This window comes from Marmota flaviventris, chromosome 5 (assembly GCF_047511675.1).
Source record: "Marmota flaviventris isolate mMarFla1 chromosome 5, mMarFla1.hap1, whole genome shotgun sequence".
NCBI lineage: Eukaryota > Metazoa > Chordata > Mammalia > Rodentia > Sciuridae > Marmota > Marmota flaviventris.
Window position 1 is genome coordinate 26,444,257 of NC_092502.1, and position 25,235 is coordinate 26,469,491.

At 43.8% G+C, this 25,235-nt stretch overlaps 1 protein-coding gene across 4 annotated transcripts in view; it reads right to left on the minus strand.

Annotated features, from left to right (window-relative positions):
- The window catches only part of Gria1 (glutamate ionotropic receptor AMPA type subunit 1), a 298,993-nt gene that overhangs the window by 85,207 nt on the left and 188,551 nt on the right, over nt 1-25,235 (minus strand). For all 4 annotated transcript variants that reach the window (XM_027938610.2, XM_027938605.2, XM_027938604.2 and 1 more), the window contains 4 exons: nt 21,679-21,783; nt 8,862-8,972; nt 7,972-8,178; nt 2,089-2,459 (listed from right to left, as the gene is read on the minus strand). In XM_027938610.2, coding sequence (XP_027794411.1) covers nt 2,089-2,459; nt 7,972-8,178; nt 8,862-8,972; nt 21,679-21,783 — 794 coding nt within the window. The remainder of the gene's footprint in view (nt 1-2,088; nt 2,460-7,971; nt 8,179-8,861; nt 8,973-21,678; nt 21,784-25,235) is intronic.

Consider the following 25,235-nt stretch of genomic DNA (forward strand, 5'->3'; position numbering starts at 1 on the left):
AGCATAGAGTGGGGTTGTTTTGGTAGAGCTGGGGAGGAGGGCGGCTGGATATTTGGCTGGTCAGTCTTGTCTCCACCCCAGTGTGGCTTCCTGAGATACCCCAGCAGAACCCTCAAAAGTCCAGGGAGCACAGTTTGAAAATTCTCTTGCAATCAGGGGTCATGAAGTCAAATACTCTGTGGGGCCAGCTGAGCAACACGGGAAGGAAGAGAGGCTGGGGGGAGTTTGAAAACCCAGCGTAAGATAGAACCTCAAGGATGCTGCTAAGAGGTAGATGCCCACTGAAAAAGAATTGACAGAGAAGGACAAGCTCTGGACACAGACGTGTTTTGGTGGGCCGACATTACACTGAGTAGATGATAGGAATAATTTCTTCCCACTGTTTATCCACTGGCCCGATTTATTTTTAAGTGAGCCCTTCCCCTGCTTGGTTCTTGCTACTCTTTGCCATGTGTTTTCCAGTATTGGCCACGCATCCAGTCTCACACCTCCTCCCCCACGTCCCCTACCCCCCAACTGTCTTCTTATTTAAAGAAAAACAAGATTATAATGGTGAACGATGAGACTTTCCAAATTATGAAGCAGGAATAATAAGTTCTGGGAAAAGCTTCTCAGGAAGATTTTACTCCATTGCCACTTGGAAACCTCAGTCTTCATTGACACTCAAAATGCAAGATGGCAATGTGGGTAGAGATGCCTCCCAGGCATTCCATGAAGCCTGGTATTAATGCACTTGTAACCTGGATTTATCTCTGGAGGCCAAATCCTAAGCCATGTCTCCGCACCTGCTTTTGAAATTTGGTGTTCTACAAGGGAATGTCTACTGGAGAAAGATCACAGACACTAAGCAACTGGAAAAGCAAATCTAGTCAGTACTATTTATCAGTAAATTAGAGGGGATGTATGGCTTGAACATTTCAAAATGTAAAGAAAGTACATCATGCATAGATAGGAAGCCAGTAAAAGTGGAAATTGGTCTAGATTGGTAGTTTTCAAATGCTTCCCCCCTTTTTTTCCTGCAAAATAAATCATATCTACAAATGCAATGTATACAGCAGACAAAAATGGAGCCACTCTGGTTCCACATAAAGGGTTCAAATCCTACTGACTTGATGACCCTGGTACTTTCAGTGTGGTATTTGAGGCATCTCTGAGAAAGCCCATGTTTGGACCACTAGGAACAAATAAATATCATCCCTGGAATTGGAGTTTTTCTGAAGTCTTTCTCAGAACCAAGAAGAAGAAAACCATTTTAAGATACAGGTACACCAGGGTAAGGTGACTTGCCCAGGGCCACACAGAAAGTCTGTGGACTATAGCCAGTGCTACGACCTACTCATAACCCATGACCCTGCCCCCATGCAGGAGTAAGGACAGTGGTGTGAGTCTCCACTCCCCCTTCCCCTGGCTGTGTAACCTTGGGAAAGAGATTCAACATGAGGGTAGGTATACTGTGAGCCCCATTTCTGCTTGAGTGAGGTTCCATTGAGATGATGCATGTACAAGACTCAAACCTTGCTTGTTGTATAGTAAGTATTCAATAAATGTTAGTTATATAGCACTGTTCCCTCCCCCCCCGCCAACTCCATTCTTTCTATGTGCCTTTCAGAGAAACATCAGTCATGATTATGCCATCAATCTTTTTTTTTTTTTTTTTTTAGTACTGGGGATTGGGATTCAGGGGTGCTTGCCCCCTGAGCCACATCCCCAGCCCTATTTTGTATTTTATTTAGAGACAGCATCTCACTGAACTGCTTAGTACCTCACTTTTGCTGAGGCCGATTTTGAACTTGCGATTCTCCTGTCTCAGCCTCCTGAGCTGCTGGGATTACAGATGGGTGCCACCTCCCCACCCCATGCCTATCAATCTTGACACAGAGCACATTAACCAGACAGTACAAAATGCTGGCCCAACCATAGATGCATCCAGATAATCCACAGCATGCAAAGGACAATGGACCATAAGGAGGAGTAGAAAAACTGAAAACAATGAAATCTGGAAATAATTCCCATCTCTTAAGTTTCCAGTAATTTTTTTTCCAAGAAAAACATAGCATTGTGTAGCACGAAGGAGAAAAGGGAACTGACCTGGGAGAAATGTCACATCCTTGCTGCATGAAAGCTCCCAGCGAGAACCACAAGCTATTGAATATCCCAAACTCATTCGCCTGGTCGCTGGTCGTCTGGTCTCGTCCCTCCTCAAACTCTTCACTGTGCCATTCATAGGGGCTGAAGCGACTGACCAGGAAGAGGACCACGCTCACTCCGATGTAGGCAAAGACGATGCACATCCAAATCTCGTACGCCAAGGGGTCGAGGAAGGAGAAGACTCCTGGCTTGGACTTCTGTGGCTTTTTAATCATGATGGAGATGCCCAGACTCATAAATGGCTTGGAGAAGTCTATAACCTCTTCCCGAACCAAGGTGATCGTTAAGGGGGCCACAGCCACATCAGCTCTCTGCAAAAATAAATAAATAAAATTCAGTTGAGCTCAGCAGCTTTCTTTGTTCTCATTTCTCTCTTCACTGTGAATATTCTTTTGTCTCTGAAAAGATGTGAAAATGGGAAAGAATTTAGAAGTCAACCACTCTGGCTCTATTCCTGACAAATGGATGATCAGCTCAATATTTTACTGGAGGGATTATCCTAGGATCTGACAGCTCCACTTACCAGAGACAGCTTCTTCATCCTGCAAGAAGGAGGCTGTGGTTCTGTCTGTTGATTTTGCCTGTCCAGCAGCCATGTCTCCTTCCTGTGGCTGGAAAACCACCCTTGCCCTCCCTCCTCTCAGCTGCCCAGGTTGGAGTGGGGCTGGCTACGCTTGTTACATGGGGAAGCACATAACCCAGGTCTGGCCAATCAGCATACTCTACCCCCGACCTGGGAAGTCTCACTGAAGGATGGCATTAGAGCCAAGGGAGTCTACTGAGCATTACCCCTAACAGCCAGAACTGAGAGATGCTGAGGATAATCCCTGGTGCTGTAACTTGGGCCACTCTAAATTCAGGCCTTACCTTGGCCTCCTTAGGAACATGTGTCAATACATTCAGAGATCTGTCGCCAAGAAAATGAACCAGTCTTTCTGTTTGCCTAAGCCACTTTGAATTGAATTTCTTTTACTTGCATCCAAGATCATCCTGGCTAATGAGGTGGTAAAGGCAAATTTAACTCAATAAACATTTATTGAGCACTTATGTATAAGCTCTAGGCTGAAAGCTGAAGGTAAGCAATGGTCTCCACACGCAATTGCAATTACAAATTGGCAGGGAAAACGCATGAATATGTGGGCGCGCGCGCGCGCACACACACACACACACACACATACACACAAATATACAGATACACAACCTTTCCAGTCTGTAAGGTTAATGGGATGCATGTTGTCTAAGAGATATAAAATGCTACAGGAGACCTGGAAGGGATTCATTCTGGCTGGAGAGATCAGAAACTGAATCATGGAACAGGTGACATGTACATTGGGCATTAAAGGAGGGTAGAGTTATGACAGGTTGTTCTGGTACAGAACAGCATGCCAGGAATCAGGGACCATGAGAGTAGGAGTCTGGTGGTGAGAAAGTGCAGTAGATTTTCAACTTTTTTTTCCCCCCAGAAAAACTGCTAAGAAATATGCAATTAATTTAATTTTTAATTTTCAAATCCAGCATGTGGATGAACATGAAAAGATTGCAATGAATGTTCATCCTTGGGTATCCAGCATGTGGAATCTCCAGGCCTTTGCTCTTCCTTCATTCTTACCTCTGATCACAGACACACTGGCATCTACTCAATAAAAATCCAGCGCTCTGTTGGCCCGAGATCAAGAGATCCTGGAAACTCAAAAGGGCTTCTATGGACAGTTGCCACAACATTCATTTCTGAAATGAGAGACGTGCTTAGACAAGTCTGTTGGGGAGAATGGCTTTGTCTTACGCTGCTGTATAGCAGCCCAGATGTGAAGCTTGGAACAGACACTGTGCAGATGAGGGTCCTGCCAAACCACCAGTCGGCTGCTACTTAGAGATTCCTTCTAGTAACTCTCATTTGCTGGGACTACTGAGAAGGTGCTTTAAGTGGAATAAAAAGCCTGGCTTCAGAATGACTTAAGTTCTCACTTATAGAAAAACTCCATAAAATGCTGCAGGAGTCAGGTGTGAGTTTCATAGTAATGCTGTTCTCCCCTCATCCCACCAACACCTGCTGCATAAATCTTGATTTTTTTTTAACAAATACTTACAAATCAGTACAAGGAAAAAGATATCTACTCTTTTATCTGTAACTTAGCATAGAAAAGGAATGAGAGAGAAATGTAATGTAAATGACTTGGAGGAATTGACTGGAAATAACCCACAGGGTGAATGCAGACCAGCTCAGAACATGGTACAGGGTATTAAATGGATTTGTCTGATGCTCCCTGACATGAGTGAACAGAAAGGATCATAGGCTGGAAAATTAAAGAATCACATTATCTTAATGCTTCATTCATTTAGTGGTTCAAAAATGCGTTCCATGAAATATTTCTGGAAAGATGTTAATAAGTATACATGAAAATTAACATACTTGGAAAATACAGATTTAAACAGGTTATTTTAGGGCAGATTCCTTCAACCCTTTAAAAGACCACTAAGCACTGACAATTTCCAAGAAGAGTATGTTGGAAGCAATATTTCTAAAATTGTTTGTCCTTGGATCATTCATTTCTCTAAGCATTTATAAAAAGGCACCATAATTCTTGTTTTAAATATTTACTTCACATTTTTTGGGGGGTGAAGGTCAAGTTAATTCAACCACTTGAGAGTGCCATGAAGTGTGACCATTTTATAGGTGCTAGAAATTATTTTTGTAAACTGACATCTGGGGACAATGGCTCTCAAATTTGAGGATGCATCAGAATCACATGGAGGGCTTTCAAAATCATATATGGCAGGGTTTCTAGATTCAATGAATCTGGACAGAGATGTGAGAATTTGCAATTTCAACAAGTTCCCAGCAATGTTGAAGCGGTGTCTACACTTTGAGAACCCACTGAACTAGGAGATCCCAAAATGAAATATGCCATGCTTGGTTCAAAGCAATTTTGGGAATGTGGTATATATCTTTGATATGGGGGGGAAAAAAACAGGGTACAGTGGAGCATGCCTGTAATCCCTGCAGCTCGGGAGGCTGAGGCAGGAGGATAGCAATTTCAAAGCCAGGCTCAGCGACAGTGAGGGGCTAAGCAACTCGGTGAGACCTTGTCTCTAAATAAAATACAAAACAGGGCTGGGGATGTGGCTCAGTGGTTGAATGCCCCTGAGTTCAATACCCCCCCCTGAAAAAAAATTCCCAAAATATACATAAAACTATTGGGGGTGTAGATCTGCTCTGAGCCAGGCATGGTGCAGGTGAATATCCCCAGAATGGCTCTGTGATAAAGAATTCACTATCTGTGTTTCAGGAAGGTGACCTTGGAGGAGTTCCCTATCTTGCAGACCTCATGTAGCTGGTAAGTTGGCGGAGTTGAAACTCAAGTCCAGGTGTCTGCCTGCAAAGCTCACTCTCCTTCTGCTTCACCAAGACAAAGGATGGACAGTCATGCATCTGGAAATAAGGCACAGCAACAGTCCCCAACAAGAAGCAGAAACCAGCTACAAGTGGCATCATTTCCTCATTGAGAACACCACTGGCTTGGATAATACTGGCTTTACGGTCCAGTGTTTGGATGTTATGATTTCTATAGAGTCTGTCTTACTGTGTAGTACAAACAGCAGAATTGTATTCCCAACTCTGCTGTTATTGGCTGTGTGTCCTTTGCCAAATCATCTAACTTCTCTGGGCCTCAGATTCCTCATCTACAAAATAGAAAAATAACCTTACCTATTTCACAGGGTTGATAGGAGGATAGCCTAGCATGGGGCACATGAGCAGTGTGATTTGATGAAATATTACTGCTACGATTATAGCTAAAAACAAGAGAGAGCAGCTATACCCAAGGCAAAGAAAGAATAAATTCAGAGTCATCTGGATGAATTTTTCCAGACTTTTCTGATGGTTTGTGGTTGAGAAAGATTTTTCTGAACCCCTTTGTTCTTTCTCAGGGGAATTGAAAAAGAAAGATGAACTTAAAATAAAGGAAGAGTTAGCCAGTTGGGCCCAGTGTGGAAACCAGATTTACTGGGAAGAGGGACAGACCCTGGCAAGGGGAGACCAAGGGAAGGACTAACCACGGAGGCATGCAGAGGTGACTCCTGCTTGTCTGAGCTCTGATGAGCCAATGGCTCAACACTGGCAGCTGGCACTGGGGGCTTGTCCTCAAGTTGATCACACGGTTATTCTGCCCAGATCACAGGCTTTTTACTAAGGGGCTGAATTACATGAGGTGAAGGTGAAGATGAGTGCTGGGGAAGGTGAAAAGTTCACAGCTGTTGCCATGGAGATGACCTTAAGAGCTTGGTGGAAGTTCCCATGGAAACCAGCCTCCAGAAGCTCTATCCAGACCTCTGTCTTTCCTCAGTGGAGCTTCCAAAGTGAAAGGCAGCGGAGGAAAGAAGAAAGAGGAAAGCACAGCCCGTTCCTCAGCCTATGAGCGACCTTCACAGGTTGTCTCAGAAGCCCTCTCTCCCTGAGGAATATTTTATTATTTTATTTTATTTTTTTATTTTTAACTCCATTTTCTTCTTTTTTTGAATTCCCTTTGTGTATCCCCGAATTCTCAAAACTCACCTTGCCCTGCTATGAGATGATGAGATTTACAATTCCTTTAAGTGATTTTTTTTTTTTGCCTCCTGACCAGCACTGAGCATCATCACGGGGCCCAGCCTCAGTGCTTCCACTCCAAATCCCCTGCTGGAGTTTCCGGCTTCTGTGAGTGGGGCCACACTGGCCCCTTTCCTGCACAGAGCCGCCATGTTCTTCCACTGCCCTTCACTGTTCCCTTCCTCAGGCCCCTCCACGCTCTCCCAGGGCCCGCTGAACCAGTCCACGCTCTTCCCTGCGCCCTGGCTCACTCAGAGCCCTCGGCACGACAGGGCTTCCTCCCTCCCACCGCTCTCCTGTTGTGTACACTTTAGAAATTTCTGGAATGCTTTCCTCCCTTTCGGTTTGATTATGGCCACGTTCCAAGCTCTGCACCCTTTCTGAGGGCTAGGAAAACCCACATGAGCTCTGATGTGAATCATACAATTCACACTCCTTGATTCTACACTCTCGTTTACTATTCTCTCATTGTCTTTTCCTGCTTTAAAATGTGTAGATTGGTGGGGAATCTCTTGCCTCTCAATGACTCCTTAAATACTAACAAGTGCGGGACGTTCAGTGGCTTCTCGAAACTGCTTTAGTTTATTGAAGATTTTACAGCCATCATGCATGCAGTTATTTCGAGTGTGGTGAGTGATATAGAGATGGGGTAGCTCTACCACTATCCCACAGATCGCTACTATACCAGGCAGGGTAAGGACATTCTCATAAGTTCTACAGGGAAAAGCCAAGAACAGTTCAAAGGGATGTCTGCACTCATTGAGGGAGGAAGAAAAGACAGCTTGCCAAAAGTAACATGTGAGGCAGGTTTTGGAGGAGGATCTTAGAGGTGGAGAATGGCAGGGAGCACTGTAGGGAATAGGGAGAATGGGGGGACAGGTTGGCTGAACTGGAAGTTGCACCAGAGGGTCTATAGAAGCAAATGACTAGAAAATTAGTTTGATCCAGTTGCATCGAATCCCAGAGTAGAAATTTAGAATTTGAGTAGGGCAGTGATAACTCAACAATCTGCCTTGAGAAAATTGACCTTGGAGCCTAAGTCACAAGATGCTGAGACCTGGAACCTGAGCAAAGCATGTCTTAAGACAATGGTTTTGGACTGATGTTATCTATTCAGCTGCAACGATATTCAATTGTGGGGTCTAACAGGCACTTGTGTGCAAGACCATCCAGCCACCAAATGATTACCTTCAAACCCTCTGTCTCTGCCCTCCAGCTCCACCCTGGGAGGAACGTACCCCATAGACCAGCTCTCCCACCATGCCGTTCCAGGCCTTGGTGTCAGGATCCCGTGCTCCATATTTCCCATCGCTGACGATCTCCAGACGGTAGGAGTAGCCCACATGCTTGGCAATCTCCGCTGCCAGCTCTACACAGTAGCCCTCGTAGCGGTCATTGCCTTCAAACTGGTTGGCGTTCTTCTTGAGCATCACATAAGGATCTTCCTGGTAAAGAAACAAGGAGACAGAGGATGTGGGTCATGGGTTCACCCTGGCACCCTCTTCAGCAGGGCAGAAGAGTACACTTTTGATGTTGGCTAACAACACAGGGCAGTCTCTCCAGCCCCTAGATCTATTTCCTGAATTTCTGCATCCATTTATAAACATCTTGGGATAAGGAATCAAGCTTTTAAAACATCAGAATGTTTCTCCATTGAAATATGATGAATGGCTTTTTAAATTATGTTCTGGGAGCTCTTGTTTGAATTTATTTATTTATTTTAGATAACTCTGGGAAAAGAGGAAGTAGATCAAGAATAGGCTTCAGATTTCTCATTATCAACCACTGAAAATCACAGCAGTTTCATTTCTCTGTCCTTTCTGTGCTAGACTTAGGGGGGCAAAGGCTTCTACTGTGGCAGGGTGGAGTATGAAAACCAGCACCACTTTGTGTCACCCTTAAGTGTCATATATGAGGAGAGTGGCCCCAGAGCATGCATTGGCTTATCCAAGGACATAATGAGTCTAAGAGATGCAGAGTGAAAATTCAGGTCCTCTTATTTACAGAGTATCCCCCTTTCCAATCTCTATGTTTATCTATGGTACAGTTTTTGGCAAAAGGAATGACCAGCTCTCACTCTTTATGCTAGTCTGGCTTGAATCCCAAGCAACCTCGACAGAGGACTCACTAGGATTGTAGTGACGATGTACGTTCTGTTCTGAACGCTGGAGTTATCTCCCCCAGCTTGAGCATCGGTGGCTGCAGGGACAAACTTATCATCTTCATTCCAGTAACCAATCTGTTAGTAAGAAAAAGGTGGAGATATAAGATGGGCCAGGTAGGAGAGCAAGGAGCTCAGCATCACACCTTCATGAGGTACACCAACATCTCAGGAGACAGCAACAGCAAGAACCAAGCTTCGCAGATCCTTCCATCCCTAACACCCCGCTGAAACTCGCCATAGTGGTGGGGTATATCTGGAAACTAGCCCCCTGGAGATGTGAGGGGTTAACTGCTTACACAGCTTAATTGTTGTACAATACAAGCCAGGGTTGTGGGGATTCAGTTCCCTGCAGCTGTTACAAGGCCAAACCTTTCCACCAAAGTCTACGGGTGGTTTCTTTCTGTGGGCTCATTCTGAACTAGAGTTGAAATCAGATGATTTAACTATTATATTCCTTTTGCCTTTTTTTAGGTTACCTACATTTTTCCATCTAGATTTAACTTCCTAGGACATTTACTTTATCCTTTATTTATTTCTCTTTATTCCAAGTATAAACTATTATAATAGTGAGGATATAGTTGTGCTTAATGTTAAATATCATTAATTTCCCAAACATCAACAGGTTATTATTTCCAACTCATTTTCCAAGACCTTTCAGCAAATATTTATTGAATCCCTATTGTGTACAAACAAGGCTTTGAGCAAAAACGTTGGTGCTGGTGTGTGGCGGGGTTGAGAGAGACACAAAGAAGTCCAAGAGAGCGTCTGCTCTAAGTACACCTCTGGTCTACTAGGGAAGACATGAAACACTCATAGAGCCCAAGAAATGCCAAGTAAGTGGGCCTAAGGTGTTCAGAGAAGCCAAAGCCGAGAGTAGGATCCAATATGGAGAGAAAGACAACAGGAGGAGGCGGGGCTTAGGGTCTTAAGAGAGGGGACTGGCTGGGCTCAAATCTTGCAGATTAGGAGGAATAGCAACCAAGGTGTGAAGGCAAGTTCAGCGCATCCTTGGCCAGGAGGGCAGTGGGTGCTTGGGTCTAAGTAGCAGAGGGCTTTGAAAGCCAGACTTGGGAGTGTGGAATATATACTGAAAGCAGTAGGGAGCCATGGAAGGTTTGGGAACCGCAGAATGATCTACCTCTCTCTCTCTGCCACACACACACACACACACACACACACACACACACCCCAAACCTATCTATACCTATCTCTCCTCTTTCCCTTCCCTTCTTTTCCATTTTCCCTCCTCTTCTCCTTCTCCCTTCCAACAGTTATGTTTTGTTTTGTGATCGTCCTGCCAGGTGTAGCTATAAAGGGCAAAAAGGAAGGAGAGCTGGAGGTGCGTACGCAGGAGGTGAGCAGGTCTCCCAACAGCCAGAACTCAGCTCAGCCTCACGAAAACCCAGGCACACGCCAACTGGTCAGCGCAAACATCCCCTTCACCTAGATGTCTTTTCCAATTCCTTCACCTGGAAAACTTCAGCCCTCCCTGCTGTCTCGCAGTCATTAACCACAACAGCGATCATTGCCAGCATCGATAATGTTCTTGCTAAGTCACAGGCTAAGTGTCTCACAGTTTCCGTGTCCTTTCATCTGGTGTGGGGAGGGTGCTAACTTATCTGTGGTAGTGCAGCTGGAAGGCGGCTGAGTTTGGCCTGGAACCCTGGCCATCTGTCTCCTGCGGCTGCTTTGCACTGTTAACGCTGTTCTTATGAAGGGGGCCTCAGCCCTGGGCTGGGAATCTTTGTTAGCACTTACGCTTTTGTGTTTCAGACACGCTTCTAAGTACTTCATATGTTTCAACTCCTTTCATCCCCATAAAACCCTGTGAAGTTGGCTAATTATCCTTCCCATTTTAAGTGTGAAGAAATTGTGATGTGGAGAAGTCAAATAATTCCTCAAGGTCACAGGGGAGCCAGGATCTGAACCAGGAAGGCTGACTCCAGGGCTGTGCCAGCCAACGCTTGGGGTTCATGAGCCTTCCCATTACAGCTCTGGGGCCCCCACTTCCACCTCTGTCCCATCTCTCCACGGTGCTGCAGACTCCTCATGGACAAGACGGTAGCGTCTCATCCATGTGCCTCCCCTTACACCAGCACATCCTTTCACAGAGAAAGCAGTTCAGGAACTGTGAGAGGTGAGAATGGAGCAGACAGCTGTGACCCAGCATGGCGCCCAGCACCCTGATGATGCAGAGACGGTTCAGAAGCCTGGCAGGGCTTGTGCCTCTCAGGGTACTGTGTGGAGATTCGCCTTCAGGGCACGCATGTGCGTGGTGTAGCCTGTGTGGGAATGCTTTTGTTTCTTTCTTTCCCCTCTCCCTCCTTTTCTCTCCTCCTCCCTCCCTACTTTCACTGTAAGTCCATGAGTTTAATTATTCCTACTGACTGTACAACTATCAGAAGGGAAAGTTACATCCTTTGACTTGATCCTAATTCCTCTAAAAGCCACAGCATATGAAGAGGTATTATTTAAGCCAGCAATAGTGTGCATGCCTGTGATCCCAGCTACAACTAGTGGGAGGCAAGGCAGAAGGATCGCAAGTTCAAGGCCAGCCCGGGCAACTTGGTGAGATCCCATCACAAAATAAGAAGAGACACACAGCTCATGGGTAGCTGCTTGCCTCTAGTATTATTTTAAACAAGAGGGGGTTCATTGCTCAATATATCATCTGTCTGGCCTCACACAGACCTGGTTCAAGAGCTAGCCTCTCCTAATGACTATGATCTTGTGTACATTACTGGGCCTTAGTTCCTGATCTGTGGCTAGAATATAGTAACCTGCTTCACTGGGCCACTGTGAGAACTGAATGAGTAAATGTGTACAAAACATGGTGCATAGTTAGGGTGCCAACTAGCTGAAGATTAACAGAGTTCTACACTATGATGCATTTCAGTTTTTAATTTGCTATTGAAAATCATTAATCTCAAAAGAAGTATACATTCTAGAGCAATTCCAAACTCCAAGCCAAATTCTTCTTTACATACAGAATATTCCAGGGTAAGTGATTCAAAACCACAAAACACTGATCTAAAATCTTAAGTTATTTTGATAAAAGATGGGGGGGGGGAAGATGAATCTGTGTGTACCAGACATATGTCTTTGAGAGAAATATTAATTGTTATGGATGGTGGCCCTTCAAAACTAGAATCATAGCACTAATGTTACATTAGAATCTATAAAAAAATAATGTGTATCTTGGCTTATTTATAGCTACGTTCATATCAAAAGGTAGTAGACTAGTTAAATACTATAAAAAATATTATTGTATTACTAATCCTCTTATAGGAAAATAAGACTAATATTCTCAGAGTCAGTAGAGATTGATATCTAAACTCATGCTTATGCCTCATTTAAACTAGTGGATTGAGAAATCTGGTTTTACAGTTTGATAAAAAGAAAGCTGGCAGAGATTTCTAAAGAGACATGGCACTTTGGAGATGAGAGAACATTTCTTGTTCGTGGGGAAGTGGGTTGGATTATTATACAGCACTTTGATTCTCTACTGAGGATATGCAGGAACTTTGATTCTATCTTAAAGTAAATCAGAGTTAGTAGTTTGGTGAAGATTGGGGCTACTGTTCAGGAGAGGATTTAAACAATTCTGACAGCAAGAGGTCTTCTCCTGGGGCCAGTTATAATTTTTGATCTTCTGTTTTCCATCTACCTCTAAAGAGTCTTTGAATATAGGAAATGAGTCTAGATTTTTTTTTAAAAGTGGATGAAGTTTTGAAAAAGGAGATGTTCATAGAACTGAAAATTCAATTGATCTACCTTACACAGTCATCTAATTGAATTTACACACTGATATCTCTAGGTCATCTTTGAAGCCACACTCCTGACCTCCAAAAGTGACATCAATTATAATCAAAAATTTTAAAAGTTGCCTCCTGTGGCCGAGACAACTAGCTGACCACCAGGTATTCTTGTTTGCCTTCCATAGTGTAGATAGTGGCTACCTAGCCAGAAACTACCTTTCCCAGCCTGCTTTGCACCTACTTGGGCTCAATGATTGTGTTTTTGTCACTAGAATGCAAGGGAAGTGATGCATATCTCTTCAGATGGACCCTCAACATCTCCACAAAGTTCTCAGGGTTTTTTGGGGGGAGTGGGGCTGGGATTTTGGCTCAGAGGTAGAGAGCTCGCCTACCATCCATGAGGAACTGGGTTTGATCCTCAGCACCACATAAATAAAAAAATAAATAAATAAAGATATTGAAAAAAGAAAGTTTTCATTTTTTCCCCTCCCTGGTGTGTTTGTTAAATGTTGACAGCCAGAAACACCCAAGTAGGCAGTGGGTCCTCTATAAACCTGAGTCTCAGACAGAGCCCTCAGGTTAAGAACTAGTCACTAAGTAAATAAGAAACAAACGTCAATTGCATTAAACAGCTGAGATTTTGAAATGTATCCGTTCACAGCACCCAGGGTCATCTGGACTAATACACTTAAAGGATTTGAAGTTAATAAATTTGTCTGTAACTTCATCTGAGTTCTGCTTGAGGTGTTATTTCACTGAATTAGCCAGCTTCCCTCTTCCCCTTTGGCTGGCAGATCTATGGAAATATGGGCCAGAGTACTGTGCTCCCTGATTACCCAGAAACAGTCAAAGAATTTCCCACTCATTTAATAAGCAGCCACTCATTTGCATGAATTTACTAGGTATGTGATGTCAGTATATTCTAGACACCAAGAAGAAAATAAGTAATACAAATATGGTCTCTGCTTTTAGAGACCACGGTTAGTGGTGCTATGGTTTGAATGTCCCCTCCAAAACTCATGTTGAAATTTAATTGCCACTGTGATGGTACTGGGACATGGGACCTTTAAGAGGTGACTGGATCCTGGGGGCTTCGCCCTCTTGAGTGGACTAATGCTGTTATTGGCTCCACCTTCACGAGTGGATTGATGCTGTCACTGTGAGGGTGGGTTAGTTATAGCAGGGTGATTTTTGTCACAAAAGAGACTGTTCTCACCACAGGATGCCCTCCATCACATGGTGCAGCAGAAGGCCCTCAATAGACACCAGAACCTTAGAGTCAGATTTGACAGCTCTAGAAGTGTGCAGAATAAATTTCTTTTCTTTATAAATTATCCAGTCTGTGGAATTTTGTCATAGAGCAGAAAACAACTCAGACAAGTGGCAAAGTGGTAAAAAGGAGAAGAAAGACAATCCATATCCAGATCAGGGTTTGACAAATTATAATATCTTAAAGGGCCAGACAAGAATTATTTGAGGCTTTTGGATGGTGCATTCTTTGTTTCAACTGCTCCTGTCTGCTGTTGTAAGGAGCCAGCCATAGATAATATATATAAACAGATGAGCATGGCTGTGCTCCAAAAACCTTTATTTATGGACACAAATTTTAATTTTGTATAATTTTTACATGTCACCACATCATCTTTTTTGATTTATTTCAACTGTTTGTTGGAAAAAAAAACATTAGCTCATGGGCTGTACAAAAACAGGTGGTGAGCTGAATTTGGCCTGTAGGCTTAAGTTTTCCAATCTTAATTTAGATCAACCAAGCAGTAAAAGTATCTCACAAGGAGTAAGCAGTATCGAAAAAGTAAAATAGAGTAATGGCTCTGCTGGGTGGTGGGAAGCTACTTCAGATGGCTTGAGTAGGGAGAGCCTGTCCAAGATGGCTCCACCCAAGCTCAGACCTGAATGACAAGGAGAGACACAGCGTGTGAAAATATAATGATAGAGAAAGCCAGGTAAAGGAACAGCAGGTGCAAATGTCCTGAAGAGGAATGAACTTGATGTGCTCCAGGAACAGAAAAATGCTAGAAAAAATACAGAGTAATGAGCCAGAATGAGGAACAGGAGCTGATGTCTGGGCTTTGAAGGCCAGGGTCTGGAGATGACTTTGTATTTTACTGATGACAGGAACCCAGTGAAAAGGTTTAAGCAGAGGAGCAATAGAATTTGATTCATGTTTGAAATTTATTTTCCAGACCTTGTGGTGCAAAAGTGGACTTGTTAGAGGGGCATAAATGTAGATGGGGGTCCGTGACTGGCAAGGGGGATACTGCATGGAGCCTTGAGGTGGCTTGGGCATGGGGTCATTGAGTGGAAACGGAGAGAAGTGATTGGATGAGGACTATACCTTAGAGCTCTAACAGGATTCAGTATGTCCAAAATCAAATGGCAAAAATTTAAAGGTAACTACAGAGGTCATATGGAAGAAGAGCCATGAATTCTTTGGGATATTAGAATATTGATTATTTTTAAAAATAGTTTTATTTAAGTAGGCAGATAAATCGTGTATTCACTGTGTTCAACATTGATATTTTGAAACATCTGCAGGTCGTGAAATGGCTAAATCTGGCTAGTTAACATACTCATCACCTCACAAAATTTTGAGGTGAGAATGCCTAAAATTGGCTCTTTTACCATTTTCAAGAATTTAATGCATTGCTATTAATTATAGTCACTATGTTATATAATAGATTTCTGGTATTTATTCCTCCTAACTAAAATTCTTTTTAATTTTTTATTTGTTTTGTTTTTATCAGTATGTTTTAGTTACACTTAATGGGTTCATCTTTACATACTCATAGATACATATAACATAATTAGCTCCATTTCAATTCTCAGTCTTTTTTATTTTCAGTTGTAAATGAGGTTAGAACTGGGAATAACAAACTTGAGACAGGATGAAGAGAATCAAATCAAACTGAAATGAATAGATGCCTTCCACTAGGTCCAAAAACCAGCTATGGGATCGGTTGGGCATGGTGGTACATGCCTGTAATCCTTGCTACTCAGGAGGATGGAGCAGGAGGATCACAAGTTTGAGGCTAGACTTGGCAACTTAAAGAGAGTTTATTCTCAAAATAAAGAATAAAATGGGCTGAAGAAATGGCTAAATCTGTAGCTCAGTGGCACAGTACTTGCCTAGCATATATGAGACCTTGGGTTCAATCCTCAGTACTGCAAGAACAAAACAATAACAACTAACAATGACGAAACAAAACCCAGCTATGGGATTAATGGTGATGGATAAGGATGTTAAGTCAACAATCATTCTGATCCTTTGATTAAAAAAAAAAGTGAAAGAATTTCCTTGTATAGTTCTCCTGTGGGCAGCCATTTATGAGAATTTGATTCTATGAATTTGACAAGGTATTTTATTCAGAGAGGGTTCCCTAAATCAGTACCCAGGGTGAAGTGGAATCTCTAAATGGGACTTCCTAGGACTAAGTTTAGCAGAGCCAGTGCCAATCCTGGTTTCTGAAGCTCCTAAACTTTATGATGGATGGACACTTAGCACACACACGTTTCAGTGTGATGTCAAGGTGGATCTAGGTTCCTAGAGGGTGTGTTGGCACATGAGCAGGCAGGATGTAGCTCAGAAGATCAGGAGAGTGTCCCAGAGGCCCTGAATCGGGAAGAAGCAGTTCCTTTTTATTACACACACCAGGTAAGGTCACGTAATGTTCACCAAAACCAGCACAACTAGGTCACCCTTGAAGTCTGAGAAATCAGTGTGCCGGGAGGCTGGCAGAGTAAAAGGCCCCAGGGTACGGATGTGGAGGAAGGGATTTTCAGAAGTCAGATCCCTGTAAACAAAGAATGTTTAAGCTCACATTCTAAGAGAGGATTTAGTCACTTGAAAGGAAGTTTCAAAACAGCCTTGGGATCTAAAAAATAAAGCACAACAATTTGCTCCTGGATCTTAAGTTTACGCTCTGACTTTAGCCATTCATTCTATGGGCTTGCATGGCAGCCTCACTCAAACTGGGGACTGACATAAAATCCCTGCAACCTGTTGGAGGGAATTTAAAATACAAACAACAAATAAACAAATGTGGGCTGAAGGTCTACTGGTGCTACTCTTGGGAACCTCCTACTATGGAGGCTGCAGGCATCGTTTCTTTGAATCCTGCGGCAATCCTGTGCTCTATTAAATAGAGAAGGTGTAACTGAGGTTCCTGGAGGCTAAATAGCTTGTTCAAGGTCTTGTGTCTGGCACGGAGTACACCTGAGACTTAAATCCTGATCTGTCTGAAGCCAACATTCTTAACAATTTGGCTAATGTTTCTCACAACATCTCTCAGAGCATCAGGAGCCCTCACGCTGGGGAGGGAACTTTTGAAATGTGTAGACTGCAGGGGCCTCTTTTCTCCAAAAGCAGGGTGCCCAGGGGCCAGGACCCAGGAATCTGCATTTTCAGCCAGGTATCTAGGTAATTCTACTATTTGCTGAGAACAACCAATCTCTTTGTAACACCTCCACTCGACGAGTTCTTCATAGAGAGAAGGTCTTGAAGAGATAAAAGGCTCCTGTCAGTCTCTAGAAAAGGTTTGAGGTCAACTCCTCTGCTCCTAGAAGTAATGATTTTGGGAAAAACCCATAAAGGGTAGCTTGTGTGTTGATGAACGCTCTACCTCCCTTTCACAGAGGAAAGGAACCACATGATCAGGGGAAGGAGGTTGGTAAAAATGAGATCACCTGGCACTTTTCTTCAGGGGAATGCAAGGTGTCAGAGCTGAGAGGAATTCAGGGTTGTCCTGCCCATCTCTAACTTATTTTAAAGACCCAGAGAGGCTCAGAGAGAAGCTGGAGACCACACAGCTAGAAGATGGCCCCTTTGGTGGAAGTCTTTGTTTCTATTTTGACTTGTTACACTACAACTATGCTCCCAAAGCATCCAGTCTACTGCTAATGTGTAGAAATGAATCTTTTTTTTTAAACCTCTCCTGTACTCCAGAGAGCAAAATGCAGATCCATATCCACATTTTAATTGTGACAAACACACAGCTGTTCGTGCATTGTGTAGAAATACCAATACAAGCCACAAGAAAATGCCAATAATTTTTCCCCCCTGAGGATAAAAGGCCATTTTGAGATTCTGAGGGACAGTCCAGGTTCATGGTCAGTAATTTTCTGTCTAAGAGCAACCTGCTAGCTTGTTCCAAATCTTCTGCCAAAACTCTCCTGTTTTTGTCTGCAAGGCAGGAGGTGATACCGCCAACCTTGCTCACGCTCTGCAATGAAGACAGCCTGGGGAGGAGGTCACAGGCTGGTGTCCTTTCAGGGGCAATGACATTCCCCTCGCTGCTTTCCCTCACTCATCAGCCATCAGAAATGTCCTGATTGTGTCATTCTGATCCACTCAGCCTTGGCTACAGCTGTGGCTGGCTGAGTAAGGGCTGGAGAGGCAGGGTCCCCATGTCAGGGCTCCATTCAGCCACAGCTCAGTGTGAGACCCCAGAGAGCCCACTGGGCCTCTCTGCCTTAGTTTACTTGTCTGGAAAAGTGGGCTCTATTACTAAGGTTGATATAATTTACAACCACGCAAAGGAACAAAAGGCTTCGAAAGACACAAACAAGCCACCTCATTGCTTCCCCCATGCCAGTCACCTGCCACTCTTTGGCATTTCCCCTAGATGTTGATGAACACATAGGGACTGTTCACTGAACAGAGATCAGGTGCTCATCCAGACGCTGTCCATTTCATAGATGTGGAAACTGAGGGTTATGAGAGCTAAGTGACTCGGCAGATGTCTCTCTGGCAGTAGGGATGAGAAGAAAAGGGGGTAACAAAAATGAACTCAGACGTGAACCATTCCTGGAAGAGCATCAGGCATAGTGGACGTTGTTCCCATAGGGTACCCTTGTATAATCCCCACACCAAAGGTTTGCTGGAAAAGACAGGTAGTGGGCCTAAGGTAGCTCATTACTGAAGAGCTACCTTAGGAATGAGCTCTGGGAGCCTTCAGGTTGCTCTCAGTCCAAGAGAGAGGATGAGATGGTGGCCAACGGTCACCATAGCCAGTGTGGTGGTGTCCTTTTGGAGTCAAATGTGTTGTGGGAACACAAGAGGACAAGGGTAGCTTCTTCTGCATGGGGAAGCCTTGACTACAGAGAAAAGACTTGACTTCTGTGGTAGGCAGAATAATGTCCCCTGAAGACGTCCATGCCACAATCTGGAGAACCTGTAGACACGTTAACTTACCCGCAAAAGGGACCTTGCAGAGTAATTAAAGTTACAGACCTTGAGTTGGGAGATCATCCTGGATTATCTGAGTGGGCACAACACAATTATAAGGGTCCTTAAAAGAAGAGAACCTTTCTTAGCTAGGTTTGAGAGAAGGAGGTTCAGTAGGGGGATGTCACTGGGTTTGAAGATGGAGAACAGGAGCCAAGGAATGAGGGCAGCCACTAGAAGAAGTTGGGAAAAGTAAAGAAATAGTCTACCGTAAGGGGCACAGCCCTGCCAGCACCTTGGTTTCAGCCCAGTAGGGCCTTTAGAATTGTAAAGTGATAAATGTGTGTTGTTTGAAGCCACTGTTGGTAACAACTCGTTAAAGCAACAATAGGAAACTGATAGGTTTGACGAGCAGTGTGAGCTGAGGTGGGGCTCCAGCCAGAAACAGAGGGCACAGAGGATAGGCTTCAGGGGTTTGAGGATGCAGTGTGTGGAGAGCAGGCTGTGCCCTGCTCTGAGTTACGCCATGATGTGGGCAACTGTGGTTTTCAGGCTGTGCCTAGCCCTGAGTTACTCCATGTTGTAAAGCAGTGGTTTGTCATGAGCTACTTTATTTTGAGTCCAAGTGCTGAGGTAGAATGACTCCACAGCTTATTTGTACAAGTAAACAGCCAACATCTGCTCACCACAACCTCAGGGCACATTGATAACTGACATGTGCCAAGTTATCCAGCAAAATCAAGGAGCACCTGAACGCATGGACATCCCAAATCATGTCAGGAACACCAGGAGCTTATTAAATCCACCTGAGACAACCCCTAACCTAAGACCCATTAACAGGTGATTCCCCCCCACCCCAAGACTGGGCACGGTGACACCCTGATCACTCTCAAGAGCCTTGCCCAGGAAAATTGCCAAAGTGACAAACTTCCGATTCCCAGTCCTTCTGGGCTTCAGCATAGAGTAGTTTCTCCTCTCTGGGACCATGACTCATAGCCCATTCCAAGCTGACACCAAGCTGACACTGGGCACTGACACTCTGAAACTAAAACTGCCATTTGTTTGGATCCTCTGCCTTGACAACTGTGCAGAACTGGCTCATTAAAATACTTATCTGACCACCTTCAGTGACTCCAACTCTGCATTCATCTCTCTCTCTGCCTGTGGTCTTTGTACAGTGTCCTGTAACCCTCTGGCTGCCTTAGCCTTTCTTAGTTTTTCCATGACATCTATACACATATACATGTGTTTGTATTAACATATATATCGTCTTGTGAAGTGTGGTGTGTGACTTAAGTGTTATAGATATTAGAAATTAAGATTGGAACGGAATAAAAGAACTTGTAATTGCCAAATTCTGACTCTCAGGCATCACCACTGCTAAAAGTGGTGACCCCTGATCACTCTCAAAGTGTGGCTTGTGAGTTTATTATTATTCAGTAAATGCTGACATTGTGGAAAGACACAAACATGTTCGGCCTGTGTTAATGGCATAGTTTGCTCGGGATACAGTGAGTACACAGTCATCCAGTAGAATGTTCTGTGATGATAGAAGTATTCTCCATCTATGGCATGAAGTACTTGCTATGTGACGAATGCCACCAAGAGATGAATTTTCTGTGACGACGAATTTTTAATTTTTTATAAATTAAAAAATTTAGATAGCGACACGTGGCTAGTGGCAAGTGCATTTGGCAGCACAGGCAGAGACAGCGCTATGTTTGAAGTCATGGGACAACTTTCAATGTGGCCAGGTCTAGCACTTTGAACTTCTGGACCCCACAGATCATTTAATTCCTTTAATGATCCTACGAGGCCAGCATTTATCATGGTGATCCCTGTTTACCTGATGAGAGAACTAGGGCACTAAAAGCCCAGGATAACCTGTGCAGTGTCCTCGGCAGGTTAAGTAATGGAGTCAGGCCTTCCATTTCCAGGGTTTTGGAGCCCGTGCGGTGACCCATGGTGCTCTACTATCTCACTGTATGGTGCCTGGTCGTCACCATGCCATGTCTGGCAGTCATCAGGAATTAGACACGTGATGCAGACCATGGACAGAGAAGCAGAGGCTGCCTTGAAATACAGGAGGCCAGGAAAGGCTTCCCTGGGCAATGATATTTGCTCCAAGTATTGAAGACTGAGGAGGCATTGGACGGACCAAAGAAGGGAGAACAGCACAGAGAGTCCCAGGCAGAGGGAACACATGTGAAGTCTCTTTTGCGAGAAAGAACATGGTATATGAAAGACAATCAGAATGACTAGAGTGGAGAGAGGAAGGGAGTATCAAAGATCAAGTTTGGAGAAATTGGCAGAAGAGCAGATCATATCGCGTCTGGTTGAATTTTGAGTGTTATCCCAAAGATTTTAACAATATATTTTTTTAAAATATTATATATATATCCTCCCCCCACCCACACATGCATGAAATATTCACTTTGACTTCCGTATGATAAGTGGAGTGGATGTGACTAAGTGTGGATTAGAAGAAGATTGTTAACTTCATCAATAAACATCATTCTCAGATTCCGACTTCAGAATCCCTCAGGAATAGTAATGGCATTTTGTATACATCCTTTGTAAAAAGATATATTTTCAAAGTGTTTTCCTATCCCTTGGGTTTTTACAAGCACCTTTGACAAAAGCAGGGATTTTTATCTCTTTTCTGCAGATGGAGGAATACATCCTTACAGAAGGAGTCTGACTCCCCTGCACCCTGGTTGGCTACTCCCCACATGGCCTGACTCTCTTCAGTCCAGGAGAGGCAGCTCCCAGGCCCTCAGCCCCACCCAAACCTTTGCTCAGCCCTCTCTTCCCTACACATGGAAGCAAAGGTGATCCTTACTTTTCGGATGCCATCGTGTTTCATTTCAATCACGTGGAGAGTGTAGTTGGTCCTGCGTCCTTTCTCATTGAACTGCACGTTGCCGGTCAAACCTTCAAACCGCACCTGGGAAACAAAACCAAATGGTGAACGAGGAACTCAGAAGCTGAACTTCATGTTTGTTTGCTTTTCCTGCTAACATAAAAATCCAGAACCCAAGGATGTGACTTGGAATGAGGTCTTGGAGTTGCCCAAATGTTACCACTTCCCTTGCCCAAGGCAGGCATCAATACTAAAAATTTCTTTTCCACTGAACTGAGAATAAACCTGAATATCATTTTCAGCCATTCCTTCAGGCAAACACTAACAGTGGGTCAGAGTGCATAAAAATGTGGGAATCTTTGTGCCATTCCTAATCAAATACCCTCACCATACACACCCCTTCCCTAGACACACATTTGAAGATAAAGAAACGGAAGGCTATCTGCAAAGACAAGGGACTGATGTGCCATCATAGATAGGTCAGGAGAAGACCCAAGATCAGAAGCCAGACCTGTGTTGGGTTATGCTTGAAAATGGTTCCTCAACTCCTCTGTGAGTTTGGGGGAATAAAATGTCTGGAAATGTAAAGACTTGGATCTGACTCCAGCTTCCCCATTAACAGCTAAGTGCCCTTGAGTGATTCACCTTTTTAAGCTTCCAGTTTCCAAACTTTGGGCTCTGCCTACCTTAAATGACATAGCTAATAGGAAAGTCCTGTGAAAGTGAAAAGCACCCAGAGAAAATGCCATGTATTCAGAACATAGTGTGCAGAGTTTATAGAGGTCTCAGGTGGTTAAAACTCAACTTGTATCAGAATCCCAAAATATGCTGCCTAGGATTTCTCCTCTTCAAATCAAACTTTCATGGACTTGTATCTTCAAGTTTATATGAAGAATCAACTGGTCAACCTGGGGATCCAAGACCTTTTTGGAGTCCAGTTCAGAGCCTGCTGATCTGTAGGTGACCAGTGGATCCCAGTTAAGTCCACCCTCAAATTGAGAATGAGTCTAGCTGTGTATCATCGGCTTAGGTACAAGGAAACATATTCTCTAATGGTGACCCACCTTATATCCTCAGATCTGTCTTGCCTAAGGCCAGAGAGTTAGGTATCTTCCTGTTACAAGGGCCAATTTTGCCTGGGATCCAGCACTGTTTGTTTTTTACCCTTTGAATAGTTTAAAAGAAGTCTTGCAGAGTTTCATCTTTCTCTAAGAGTGATCAGTTAGTTCTTCTGCATTTGAGAGGCATAAGCATATTTGGTGTGTGTGTGTGTGTGTGTGTGTGTGTGTGGTGTTTGAGAGTGAAAGAGAGACTGTGTGTGCATGTGTGTGTACTTGTTCTGAGGCTGACCTTGCATCTCCTTCTGGTTTGAAGTCTCAGTGGGGAGGCCGTGACAGGCCCTGAGTGCTGAGCAAATGACACAACGAACTCTTCCTTTTCACAACTGAAATCTGGAGAAATGTCCAGCTCTGCAAAAGTCTGGATTGTTCTTGCTTTTCAGAAAGAAAACAGAGCAGAGATCCTACTACAATGAAAGGAGATGTTCCAGGCCATCAACAACTTCACCTCCTTCTCCCCTTGGTCCTCTTTTGCCCACATTCAGCTTTTCCATTGGCTCAGGTTCAGGGTAGTGTTGCTACGTGGGTGGGTATCAGTTTAAGAGACTCTTTTAGAAGAAGGACAGAGTGGGGTAGAAGTATAGATGACTGGATGGTAGACTGAGTTGTCCCGACCAAAGGAAGTGTCACTAGCGATTCAAATGGGCACAACATTTTGGCCCCAGTTTCAAGCATCATACTAACCATAGCACATTGTATGGCAAACTACTTCATCCCTCCATGACTCAGTTTCCTCATTTGTTTAATAGGACCAATTCCAGTTAATTATGATTTTTGTTCCAAGGGTTAAATGAGATATTTATGACCAATACTTGGCCCGTGGTGTGTTTTTGAAAACTGCTAGATATTACCTTATTGTTACTAAGAAAGATACTAACGCTACCACCATTTCCCAAGTATTTCATATTTATGAAATGCTTTCATACATACTGCATCATCTATATTCACAGAAATTCCATGAGGTGTGCTCTTTGGAGCTCATCATCTTTATTTACATGAGAGAATCTAAAACTCTGGGAGCTAAAGTGATCCACTCCAGACCTAGGACTAATAACTGGCAGAGGCAGGCCTAAAGTCCAGAGCTTCTGATATCTTCTGGAATCTTCACTTAAGATATGAAGCAGCACCTCAAACAGGAACCAGTGGTACTGTGCAAGGCTCTGGGTGGACCACACAGAATGTGCAAGGCAGCATGTGCTACCTGCCTTCGACTACCACCCACTCCTGCTGGGTGCTTCTAGGTGTGCTTCTAGGTTCTTTGTTTAACTAGAAGGCCATGGGGTTGTCACAGAACCTGTTTCTTGGTTTCCTTCTCAAAAAGCTGAAAAGTTTAGCACATCATCTGGGATGTAAATGTTTATGAGTGTATATTGTGTAGATGATGATGATGATGATGATGATGATGATGATTATGATGATGATGGAGATGGTCTTGATGATGATGGTGATGATAGTGATGGTGATGATAATGATGGTGATGATGATGATGGAGATGGTGTTGATGAGGTGATGATGGTGATGGTGATGATGATGATGGTGATGGTGGTGATGATGGTGATGATGGTGATCATGATGATGATGGAGACGGTGATGATGATGGAGATGGTGATGGTGATGTGATGATGGCGATGATGACGACTAAACTGTGCCTTGTAGAATGGGTAAGAGGTCTGCAAAATAAGAGGATGTAAGATAAAGGCCCTGGATGTGGTAATTTGTCTCACAGAAGGGGAGAGAAGGGGTCTCTTTCAGCAGAAATGAGAATTTTGTCACTGTCACTTTTACGTGCTTGCTTCAGTTTCTGATAAGATCAAGAACTCTTGCAAAGTTCCAGGGCTCACATGTCCCCTTGCAATGTCAGTGTCTTCACAAGAAACCGTTTCTCTGACATTTGCAGAAACCTTGTGTGTTTTTGTTAAAGAGCCATAACAGTGGGTTTTTAGCCATTTTACAGATAAGATTACTGAGCCTCAGATCTGAAGGCACTTGTCTTCAAGATTCATAATAAGTGCCAGGTGTGGTGGCACACTCCTGTAATCCCAGCTGCTCAGGAGGCTGAGGCAGGAGGATGGCGAGTTCAAAGCCAGCCTCAGCAACAGAGAGGTGCTAAGTAACTCAGTGAGACCCTGTCTCTAATAAAATACCAGAATTGGGCTGGGGATATGGCTCAGTGGTTGAGTGCCCCTGAGTTCAATCCATGGTACCTCCACCCCCCAAAAAAGATTCATAGTAAGTCATTAGAAGCCTGGGGTAACTGAAGGCTCTTACTCTATATTTGGGAGAAAGTCTTATACACACTGTAGAAAGTCAAAGCACTGGAGAAGGGGAAAGGAAACATCCCAGAATCACCATGCCGTGAGGGCAGAGCAAGGCAAGGCCCAGAGGAAGGTCCAGCCACAAATCATTTATTGTGGAGAG